This window comes from Patella vulgata, chromosome 9, assembly GCF_932274485.2.
Source record: "Patella vulgata chromosome 9, xgPatVulg1.2, whole genome shotgun sequence".
In the NCBI taxonomy this organism is placed as follows: Eukaryota; Metazoa; Mollusca; class Gastropoda; family Patellidae; genus Patella; species Patella vulgata.
The window spans coordinates 34976700-34989756 of record NC_065887.2 but is presented as its reverse complement, the minus strand read 5'-3'; the positions used below and the strand labels follow the sequence as shown (position 1 = coordinate 34989756).

Below are 13057 nucleotides of genomic sequence, written 5' to 3'. Positions count from 1 at the left end.
TATGTTTTTTATTTATTGAGAAAATCTGAATGGGATTGGGGAACTGGATTAGGGATCTGGCCTAGCCTATATGTAAAACCACTCTTCCTGAATTTGAATGTCGAGTAATTCACTTGATTTATTTTTTAATATTTCTAATTATCTAAAAGGATATATTAATTATTACAAACATTAAGTAGAAATCGCAATGTATGTATCGTGCGATGCATTTAATAGCTCTTTTAAAACAACGTATTTTATAACAGTATACTGATATAAGAGATCAAAGTTTTAGTCAATTATTATCTAAATATAAACTATTTATTTAATTAGATATAATAAAAGATTATTCTGATTCTACTCTTTGTTTATTTTCACATCTTGTCTAAGACAATATACAGAGACAGGTTATTACAATGTCTGCATTTGGAAGTGTCTGATTGATATCGCCCCAATAAACTTGACACATCAAAGACAATAACAATTGTGTTATATCTACGTTTTAAAAAAATGTTTGAATGGGCGTGGAAATAGTCGAGTTAATCTTTTTATTTCATTTAATTGGTTCATTAATCGAAATTGGAAATTTATTCTTACCTGTAAATGACCAATTAAAATGAATTACTCTTAAAACAAAGAAAGAAATATTTATTGAAGTAATTTTGCGGTATTAAACCCTGTGGTACTGCAAATGTTAACTGTATTATTAAGCATTAGTATCGAAAAAAGTGATATTGTTGTGAAAAAAGTTTGTTCAGAAAATAAGAATATCAGGTTTGTGATTTTGGTATTTTTTAATACAATGTATTTATAACGCAAATTTTTCGTTTCGGTTAAAACAAAATATACGTCCATTTTAATTGGCCGAAGGATGTGTGACTAATAGAAATATGGCGGGCGGACAAACTGACCAAACAGTATATTTCGAGGTATTTGAGGTAAGCTAATTTAATATTATATCATAACTGCATGTGCATAATTGTGTTTCTGTTTGATTAAATATTCAAAAAATCATTCTTAGGATACAACCTCGACACCAGTCCGCCCTGAATTGCAATGTTTGTTTTGTGTTCTGGGCGCCATTTTGAATATAATACAATCCAGCGATAATGTAGTCTAATTCCTTTAAAAGGGAATCCGAATTTGTTAATTTTCTGCAATATCACTTCGGTGGAAGCGGACGTTAAATAAAGCTATTTCACGTACAAAGACCTACAATAAAATCCAGGTGAATTGGGAAAAATATTCATGTATTTTCTTGATGAAGAGTAGCTATTTCAATTTGTAAATGCCCAGTCATCTTAGACAAATAATAATTCCAACTTCAAATCAGTTGTATTTATTCAAATCATACCATGAAGAATTGTATTTTTCCACTTGCATAATAATAAAAACTTGACTTTTATTATTTTATTTCTTCAGGCCAAGAGCATGGAAAATTGGTGATTGCCTTGTATCACTGCTAACTATAAATCACAGGGAGCCTTGGGCAGAAATGATAATATGGTTCTCAGATATGATACTGTGTACAGACTGAACAGAAAATATTTATACACTTGCTATTACAGTACTGGCCAAATTAATAGCAATTTTTTCTAAAAACGTTGCAGAAGTAACTCACTAAAATTGAAGTATGAATAAAATCATACACCGTGAATATATTGAACTGAATATTTTTACACATAACCATAGGCGTACGGGGAAATTTTTGACTGGGGGGCGGTGGTGGTTGGTGCCCCAAAAATGTAGTTAGGTTCTTAATATGTTACATAATAATAATAAATTCGCTGTTAAATTGGAAACATTCAAGAACACAATATTTTTTTATACAACTTTTACAAAGTACAATTGTGTGCCCAAATTTTCCCAGCCCCCCCCCCCCCTCAGCTCGTACGCCTATGCACATAACCATATTGACATCTACTTCACATTGCATGGTTGGTCGACGCAACGCCGTGTATAGATAAAGTTGCGACAACTGTGAAGCCAGGAATTTCATATGACGTCATGCAAACTTATTATCTATTTATATGACCTATTATATTGTTGGATGTCATAGATTTCAGCTTGCCGCTGAGGGGGGGGGGTCCCCAAGAAAATTATCCGTCATTTCCTTGCATCTGTAGCCATTCCAAGAGCTATTTCCCAGACTGGTGTGTTTGAGTCGATGGTTCGAGTCATTTGGGATCCCTACAACGGGTTGGGAACGGACATATTTGAGTCTGAGAAAAGGCACTTTCAGCCGTAAAAAAGGGCACTGTTGAAAATTAGGGGGGGGGGCGCCCCCCATTGAATCCGCCTCTGATTAAACATATTTAACTTGCATTCGCTTTTAAAGGAGCTAAATCGCTAATATTTGGGAACTAGAAATTGTCACAAATGGGTCGCACTAACCTTGATGTTGACAAATACGTAAGACGATATGAACATCAAGGTGATATATGCATATATGCACCATAGATAATTAAAACTTCTATTCAAGTGAAACCAACTGTATCTATTTATGTCTTACGTCGAGCTGAATACATTTTATGATTTATTGTGATTAAAACATCTATTGGTGGTTAACCGAGTGTAACTAAAAACTAAAATTGAATCTTATTATTGCCAATGATATCATGTACCTTGAATTTTTTATCACGAAGTCTATCGCATCCAGATATTTAAAGCGCGTTTACAATATATTCATTTTTTGTATCGTAAAATTCATCTTCATTTGACGAACTACACCCAGTCAGTGTAAACACGGTTTGGAGACTGTATCTGAACTACAGGGTACATCGAACTACAGTGTACATCATGCTTAAGAGACACTATCTAATATCCAACAGGAAAAATGACGATTAATTTAATATCCGCCAATTGGTGTTGCTGCTATTTTGTATTTTCAAAATTTATCTTCAAATTGAGAGACATCGAAAACCATATAAAAGACATTGCAAAAGTCATATCTTATGTATCTTAAGAGATGCCCTTTTAGTCTACCAAATTTATGTTTTTTTTGTTAAATTGCCTTATACATGTATTACCAAATTCGGTAGCCCTTTTAAAAGAAATGCCCGGCACCACATGGAAAATACATTTCTTTAATTGATGTTTGTCAAATTCGATTTCCGCACATTTCGCGTACATAACCACGATATAATGGTCGAACATTACGTACATCAGATAAACTATTTTTAAAGCCCAAAACTGTTCAACTAGTCTCTTTTAGTTATCAAGCACCTGTTTTATGGGATAATCTACCATTTAGTTTAAGATGTTGTACATCTCTATATTCTTTTAAAAAACAACTTAAATCACATTTATTTAATGAGGCTTTTAACTGACTCTGTATACAATTGTTAACATGTCCATAATCTTGTTGTTTATTTATGATTACATTGTCACTTTGTAAAGTGCCCCTGAACATGTTTTATGAAAGGGCGAGCTATAAATATGCTGTAATAATAATAATAATAATAATATTACCAAATTTGGCGGCCATTATGAAAGAAACGCCCGGCACCATATAACAAATACTTCTTTTTTTAATTTGACGTTTGTCAAATTCGATTTTTCGGCACATTTCGCTTTCATAACCACTCTGTGTTTGAGGAATTTAAAAAGAAATCATTTATAATCCAACGAGTAAATAGTAAAACACACTGATTACGAGATATCGATCTCAGAAAATTCCCCGATTTTGGGTATGATTTTGTTTGATATATTTATCACTGAACCAAACTGCATTGGTTTCTTTTGCATTTTTTTTAGGGTAAAACGTTATATTATCCCTCAACGTCTAATACTGCAAGAAAAAAACAAATTTTGGTATGTAAACCTGTATGAAGCCATGACGTCATAGCTTTTATGGCGTCATAATTGGGACCCAAAATGGCGCCTGGAAATGAGTTGTCGTAACTTTCCCACAGTCTACTCACTCATGTGCTCATCGTTGTAAACCAACTATCGTTGAAAAAATCAATTTACGTCGATTTTTGAACATTTTAAAAGCCGTAGTTCGATTCGGCGCCCAAGAAAAGATATAAATATACACCAAAAACATGGCAATCAATCAAGTTGAAGCGTTTTGGCGTAAAACATCTGTTTAGGCGAGATGACGTGTTTTTGGTGTACATGAGTAAGCAATAATGCTACCTGACTAAAATACCCCCCCCCCCCTCTTGCATTCGCATGTAGTCATACATATGAGTCTCAAAATAATATAATATATTGTTAAATTATGCTCTTTTCAACTCCCCCGCCCCCGCCGCCGCCCCCTGCTCAATGAGTTATTTTACTTTTATTCTGCCATCTAAATAACTCTATACCCATGACTGGTGTACCAAGTTAAATCCACATCAAAACCCCATTTGTCGATAAGTGTATTTATAATAATCACTTGAACATCCTTGGAGAATTATATCTATTTAGTGAATATTAATACCAAAGAAAGAAAACAACTCTAAATTCTGAATATAAAGTCATCAAATTCTTTTACAGATCTTATTGTGGAAACCCAAAAGTTATATGTCACCATTGCCTTTTTAATCACATTTTTGTTTTTAATGTCAAATACCAAACCATCTCTAAAATTGTTTCATTATATAGAATGCAGTGTAATCCTAAACACTAAAGATTTGGCCTGAAAACTTGAAATAATATAGAGGGATCATCAATAATTAATAGTAACATTCGATAATTATAAAAATGTATTATTGTAGGATGAAATCAACCTTTATTTTTAAACATTTAGTGAACATTTCGAATGTTAATGCCTCTTTTATATAAAATGGTTTTATTAATTAATCAATTTTTGTTTTACAAATTTTTAATTTTCTCCATTTTGTTTGATTTTTATGCTATATTTATTTTATCTATCTATAATTATTTGCCTGTGTTTTATCTATTAGTTCCCATTCATATACTGTAGAAAATTTTGAATTCCTAATCTGTTAAAGGGACTATTTTTTCTTAAAAGTATTTCAATTTAGTGCATTATTAATGTCTTTAGTGCTTGGTTTGGTTGATATTAAATTTAGATATATTTAAAATGTATGTTTTGGGACCATGGGGTAGGGATATTGTGAACATATATATTATATTCTCAGTTCTTTTTAAGGTTAATTGTAAAAAAAAATTAAATAGCTTTTTTTAAGGGGTGGGGGGATTTTGTTATTATTGAACACAATTTTATTAGTATTGAAATTAACTTTGTTGATTAATATTCCAAATGTCTCGGTGCTTTATTTTTCAATTTAAATAGCTACTTTTTATTTATTAATTGGGAATGGGGGGGTGGGGGTATTTTTTCATTGTATAACACAATTTTATTAGTATTGGAATTAACTTTGTTTATTAACCTTCGAGATGTCTGTATTGGTATTAATTAGGCATTAATTTATTTTTTCATATCATTTATTGAATAAATAATAATTTAACAAACAAAATTATTATGTCATTTATCAATAATTACAGTTTAAACAGAACGAATGGAAGGGGTTGCATTCGAAAGGTTGCTATACTGGATATAAATTGGTAAAATACAACACAAGTTTTTGTTATACACAAGTTTGTACGAAACAACACGAGTTTCAGAAATTTCAACACAAGTTTCAGAAATTTCAACACAAGTTTCAGAAATTTCAACACAAGTTTCAGAAATTTCAACACAAGTTTCAGAAATTTCAACACAAACAAGTTTCAGAAATTTCAACACAAACAAGTTTCAGAAATTTCAACACAAATAATGTGTAGATTGTCACACAAGTTTTGTGTTGTTTCAACATTTAACACAAGTTTTGTGTTGTTTCAACATTTAACACAAGTTTTGTGTTGTTTCAACATTTAACACAAGATTGTGTTGTTAAATAGAGACACCTAACTTGTGTTGAAAATAACACAAGTTTGTGTTGTTTCAACACAAGTTTTTTTTCAGTGTACTTTCTGCTCTTTCATTTATCCCTTTCCGTGCCTCACGTTACATTTCGTAGTAGAATGATTTCGCAGTGGAGAAACGACCTGTGTAGTATTTAGACGTGCGTCTTGCTGCGTTACCCTGTGCGTAAAACAGTCGCGTGTTTTCTTTAGACTGCACTCCGTATTGAACGACGAAGTTGTTTTCACGAAGTCAGTGAACCACATCGTCAAAACAACTTGTCCCTGGCGTAGAGGACTGCAATTATATTAAACGTAATGTTAAGTACACTGCACAACGTGGGTCAATCCTGGTGAAGTGTGCATCGGTGGATGATGGTTCGTCCGTTGAAATTTATTTGTAATAAAAGTTATGACTTTCTAGGCGTTTGTTTTCATCCTGCTTGTATAAAAGTGTTCGTTTGTCGGAAAGCGTACTGCTTATTTCTGATACACGGATACTTTTATGCCTGTAAATAAACAGGACAGTTTTATCAAAGGTTGCCACTGGCAACGAGGTAGAAGTGGGATGTAATACATTTAACACTTGACGGACGTCATTTGGCAAACTACCGCCTTTTACGTCACGTCATTCAGCAGACGACTGTCGTCGAGACATGTCAAACTTTATGCTTTTGCTTCTTTGTATTAAGTATTGTTTTTCTAATCTATTGTTGTGGTAAATAGGACATATGCCCTAACTTTGTAGTCAATACAACTCAATTCTTTCAAACGCTTATAGTGTTTCTCACTATAACATAGACCATAGACCTATAGTTGTAGGCTACCTGCCCCCCTTTTTTTTTTTACATTTCACCGATATGGTTACTTGTACGGTACATGTATAGGTAATTTTTTCCTTCAGTATGCTTACATTTATATTTCATGTGGCATATAGTAGATAATGACTAGTACTAGTATTATGCAATGTTTTAGGGATAGGCCTATATTTCTCATTGTTAGTTTTCATTTTTGAGTGAAGTCTGTATCACTACAGACCCGGGACTATACAGCGCAGTGGACACTTACGGCTAGGTACGGGTTCATTCACTTAATCTGATATGTACGTTTATTTATGTTTTCTGCGTATTGTGTCTTGTCCGTAGATTTGTTTTGTGTAATTGTGTGTGGTGCCGCCCACTTGCACTTGAAGTAATAGAATGGGCTGATCTGAAATTCATGCTACCCAGGATTGAACCCAATATTGAGAATTTGCTACAGTAGCACCAAGCACACCAAGAGGTGAGATTAATAAAGTTTCTAATGTGATTAGATTACACACAATCTTGATATTCATCATTTCAAGCGACGTTCCAGTTGTAGGCTATAAATTTCTTTAGAATTACGATGCATACATAAGTAAAGACCAGTACACCTCACTTAACATTACTTACATTAATTAACAATGAAATCCACAGATGAGAGAAAGAGGGGGGGGGGGTAACGTCCACTCGACACAAACTAGGTCATTTCGGGACTAACATAGGATTCAATTTTATTTCAGTAATTCGCTTGCGCGTAGGGGTCTTTGACAGTGAGAGGAAATCGGAGAAAACCTACGAAGTTGTACAGACACCCTCCTTCTTGTCGAAACCACCCCATTTGACGCAATGACAGACCTTGTGATCCAACGCGCATGGGTTAACCAGCCTCCCCCCCCCCCGATAAATGAGTGGTAGTTTGACGTCATAAAGATATAATCACGACTTTGTATCTCTTATCAACTACCTGATTATCAACTATCTTCCATCAAGTTTAATTAAGTTTCCCAAAACGCAATTTAAAATTGAAAGGTAAACCTATATATAGCCTAAAGACTGGTTCTTGTTTCAAAATTTCAACTTATTATATCAAATGCGATCAAAATGTAGATTTTAAGAAAACAAAATAGTTAATGGGCACGTTAAGACGGACATTAAAAGTCTACTTGGCAGACTTAATAGGAGCCCGTTCTGTAAATAACTCTTCATTAACACCAGGAATTTGACATAGGATTTTATATTCACTGACTACTTCAGTTATTGATTCTATGTTTTATACTAAATACTGAAGATTGTAGCTAACAGACATACATTGTTAAAACAAATTCTTTTTCGTTTATTGTCGTTAATTAATATACATTAGATTTTCGGCCTTATGTCATTTGGTCAAAACTTTGGCTTTTGTGGTTCCAATCACTGCGGTATTGTAGATCTGGGCGTGTGGTCTTAGAATGTTGTGGTCAGAACTCTGTTTTGTGCTTCCAACACTCCGGTTTTGTGGTGCGGACATTGTACTGTGCCACGGAAACTGCGATATTGCTATTTGGAAACTGAGGGTTTGGAGACCGTGATATTGTGGTGTAGGCACCGTTGTCTCGAGGTTCGATAATTGGGGTATTTCCATCAAAAGAAGGGCCTTGCTGTGAATATTACACTGTTCCACTGTTGTGCTTTTGGGGTGAGCGCAACCAAATATTGTGATTGGCACCAAAATACCTTTGAGGTAAACACATATAATATATGATCATTGCACAAGGAATATTCCATGTTCATGGTTCCAAACATTGCTGAGTCTTTGTGGTCCGTAGTTGTATACCGAAATACACAGAAATTGCGGAGGAAAGTTAAAAACAGCCGAAATATCAATTTGAGCGTTATCAAGATAAAATTCTGTACGAGATGTTTGTGAAGGGATACTGATGGATAATCTTGGTATATGGTTCTATATATTATCATATTGTAGGGTGCAAGACTTTAAAGCTAACATCATTTATCTTATTTTATGATGTAGACACCTTTGACCATATGTTAGTCAACATGACCTTCAAGACCATGTTTCCATAAATCAGATTAAACCACACTGATCATGTCAACATGTTCACCAAATCAATTATTAATCGATTATCGATGATAATAATATTTTTGCTACAAAAGCAGACCGTTAATGGCCGTCGAATATATCATCAATACCGCAAAGTACCCTAGCAAATACTTTCACGTCCTAGAACAAATGAAGAAGCTCTTTACGCTAAAAAGGGACCAAATTAATCTTCGCTTTCGTTCAGATTCTTGGTCAGTTTTTAATGACTAGCCTGGATATCGTTTTCATTAATGTCGTCAAATTATTGTCCTTGGCACTTTAGGATTTCCGGGTAATTAATGGAAATCTAAGACCTTAGGCTACTTGGTAGTTAAGCTCCCACGATTGCGGATCATATTCCATGCTTATTCCAATTTTGTATTGGGTGGAACCTCTACTGCACATGAAGATATCTGATTACATGTTGATCTTTGTGGTATTTATTTATCCATCCGCAGTCAGTATAGTCTTTTTCAAATATATTTTCATGATATTTCCAGAAATAATGGGGTAACGATGCGCGTGTTCGCATAAAATAGTTTCAGAGTTAGTAACCCCTTGTTGATAAAAGCATAGTGCACTACATGTACCCGCTCTATTGAGGTCTTGTATACCAGAACCAAACACAGTCAGTCATACATTTTGTACAAATCCAGAGTCCGACATTTTACCCACCCGCATGGGTAGGCGAAATTTACCCTGGGCCGAGAATATAGCTAATATAGGAATTTATAGAGAAATCTGTATTCAATATAACATGGAAACCAATTATGACGGATAAATCTTTTGAGAAAGATATTTCACAAATACCGTCTAGAAGTGGGTTGTTATTTTTTAGCTGGTGTAAAAGTCCTAATCCTCGAAATTGATTTCCAGCAAAACATGGATTCAGTTATCCTGTTACGATAAGATCACACGTGACATTCATAAGATATCATTACTCACCAATTACACGGGGAGTAGAATTTATTACGGAGTAATGACGATCGCGTTCATCAGGTCATAAAATATTTTTATTTTCTCCTACAATCTCGCTTAAAGTGTGATGAAGCTATTGGTAACTAAATTCACTGTTCTATGATTACCTTATACGACTGACTTACATTACGAATGCTTAGCCGAATTTTTGTGCTGGGTGGTGGCGATAAAATTTTTTCGCCCTTTAGACCATGCTCTCAACGGTCGCATACTTGTTGTCAATTTGTAGAACAAACATGGCGATTGTACGGCTAACAAAAACAGAAGCAGGCCACACCCACATCTAGTATATGCCTTGTCAACCACACTGTCCACACCCGGCTAGCAATAGTTCAACTACCAATGACCTCCTGACTGGCGTGTTTTCACTATCAGTTTACTGAAAATATTATTGCTACACAAGTATTATGTCTGACAAGGTACATAATATTTTACTAATTTGACGAAATAAGTCAACCACAATGTACTTTTTCTCTAAAAAATAAGAGAAAACTGCCTTACCCCAAACAATAACAAATCTACGAACACCAACCAATTCTATGTTGTTGACATAACATCAAGGACATAACTACTTGTGTAGTGTATATTTTGAAGTGAAAACATACTTGTTTGATGGAGAGAATAACAGTTTTATTGGAATGATAATACTAGACTTTATACTACTAGAAATTATTTGGTGTTTCTATGCTGTTGCGCAAAACATTTCACGAAATAAGAAAAAAAAATGGTTGGTGTTGGTAGATTAGTTATTGTTTGGGGAAGGCAGTTTTTCTCATATTTTTAGAGCAAAAGTATACCGTGGATTACCTATTTCGTCAAATTAGTAAAATAGTATGTACCTTGTCAGACATAATAATTGTGTAGCAATAATATATTCAGCAAACTAATAGTGAAAACACGCCAGTAAGGAGGTCATTGGTAGTTGAACTATTGCTAGCCGGGTGTGGACAGTGCGGTTGACAAGGCATATACTAGATGTGGGCGTGGCCTGTCTCTGTTTAGTATGGCGATTGTTGAGAGCGTTAACTTTTTTTTACCTAATTATTTCTGTAGTTTTGTAATCGGAGTTCAGCTTTAACAGCCCAAAGAAATATCCAAAGGCAAACGAAGCTACACTGTCACCTGCACCTGACGATGTTCTGCCATGTAATTTTCGTGCTTTAGGTGGTGGCGGGAATACGTCAACAATACAAAACTTTTGAAACAGAAATCGAAAGTGGTCGATGATCACAATGATAGCCCAGTTTCCCAATACAATCTTCTGAGATTCACAAGGTTACAAAATATTTTTTTCAAAGCACGGATTTCAAATTTTCAAAGCACGAATTTGAGATTTTCTGTCTGTAGGCACGTCAAAATAGACCCTGTGTCTGGTGCTAGTGTCTTATTTAAGAACACTCGAAATTATCGCTGAATCTGAGATATTTGAAAAATTCCCATATACTATTGTATCCACGAAGCTTTAAAGAATAACCACGTTAGACCCTTCCAGTCATTCCAGTGTACAACAATGGCTACCTTATCTACTAGTGAATGTAAAGACAGCAAAGGAGAAGGTGGGGGAGGGTGTGTGTGATAGAATGATGATGATCTTAATAAGACAAACCATAATAATTACCTGCGATTGCCAGGTGCATAATGAAAAAGTTCATCCTCGACCTCCGTCGTTCACGTGATAAGGCGATGGCGGCAAGGACGATGGAGTTACCAATGACAATAAAAAGGAATAATACAACCAAGAATCCAATTTGTTCATCCTGAAACGATATAAAATATAAATTATTACACCACAGTCTCTATACATTGTGACATTTTGATAAATGCCTCTCAGCTGATATATTGTCACATGTCTGACAAATAATATGTGAAAATCTTATGAAATTGAGAAATTAATTTTCTATGCTCATTATCGAACTTACCCAATAAACATCTGAAAATAGAATGTTTATCGTCAACCTTGCTCAAGGCATTGATGTAATGAAACAGTACACCAAATTTCATAACTTTCACCCAAATAGAATCGAAACTATAGAGCTCAAAAGTCTCGACCAGTCGACTTGGTGATCACTATGTAGAACCCCGGCAAGAAACTGTTCATTTTCGAATTTAATCCAGGTATTAATGTAATGAAACTATAAACCAAGTTGCATCACGCTCACGTAAGTAAAATCGTGCCCCAAAGTACAAAGCCTATACAGTTAATTCTCCTCATCGATCTCAGTCAACGCATTCTCCTAATCAATAGAACAATTAGAAGAAGAGTTATTGTGTCCCAAAAAGTGTTACAGACAGACAAACAAACAGACAGACAGACAAACAAACAGACAGCCAGGCATAGAGGCAGACAGACAGACGAACTCATTATTAAAGTCTCTAACGTGCTAATTAGATTTCGTAACAATGGGAAATAATTGTAAAATTTGAAAATCAATAGTATTATTCCTTCCATTAGAACAGCCAACCAATATACAGGGTATATTTTTTTATTAGAAAAAATTTCAACCTATAAAGTGCTAAAAAGAGTTTGCAATAAAGGTTGAAAATCAATATGTTTTTATTCATGTCCGATAGATAATCAATAATAACAAAAATGTAGAACTGACGGACAGACAGACAACTGTGGTGGCAATAAACGACCACATTAAAATATGATTGTGTATTGCTCCATAGGCTACCTCTGCTGCCGTCTTACATTTGAAAGAAGAGAGGAAAGAGGATGTGTTGTTAGTCAAAATAAAAACAAACCTCCAAATAGTTAGATATTTCACATAAAAATACCTGTATGTTTTGTAATAATACGTTAAAGACTTTGAGATAAAAGATTAAACGATTCCATGAAGCATGGTGCATTCACTTCTTATATTCCACACAAGTAAATAATAAGAAAGCATTATGTTGAACTGTATATATTTTCATGTAGATATTATTTATTATTACTGGTGTATTATAATAATAATGACGTCTGGTATAAGGTGACAACAGATCCATTAGATGAACTCAAAATAGATAATATTGTAACAAAGCATTTAAAATATTAAAGGTGCATTACAGCAAAATCTGCCTATTTCAATTCCTTTTCTGGTCTCAAATGTTATATTAGTTATTATTTAGACATTTTGTTGACATGACAAGCCCATAATAAACTCGAGGCAGGAAATCGAGACTTCTTTTATTATCGTGGCAATGGTACTTGACAGTCGTGACAATTTAGGCCATTTCTTGTCAATACTTCAAATATTCATAACTCTGCTAAAAAAAGTAATTTGTCTGACATTTTTAATATATTTATCGCCCAAAGTAATGTAAAAAGTTACCACCAAGGAAAGATATATAATGAATATGCATATTCCACACATTATGT

At 34.1% G+C, this 13057-nt stretch overlaps 1 protein-coding gene across 3 annotated transcripts in view; it reads right to left on the bottom strand.

Annotated features, from left to right (window-relative positions):
• Positions 1 to 13057, bottom strand: part of LOC126832685 (cardioacceleratory peptide receptor) — a 117311-nt gene that overhangs the window by 13907 nt on the left and 90347 nt on the right. For all 3 annotated transcript variants that reach the window (XM_050563550.2, XM_050563551.2, XM_050563552.1), the window contains exon 3: positions 11315 to 11453. In XM_050563550.2, coding sequence (XP_050419507.1) covers positions 11315 to 11453 — 139 coding nt within the window. The remainder of the gene's footprint in view (positions 1 to 11314; positions 11454 to 13057) is intronic.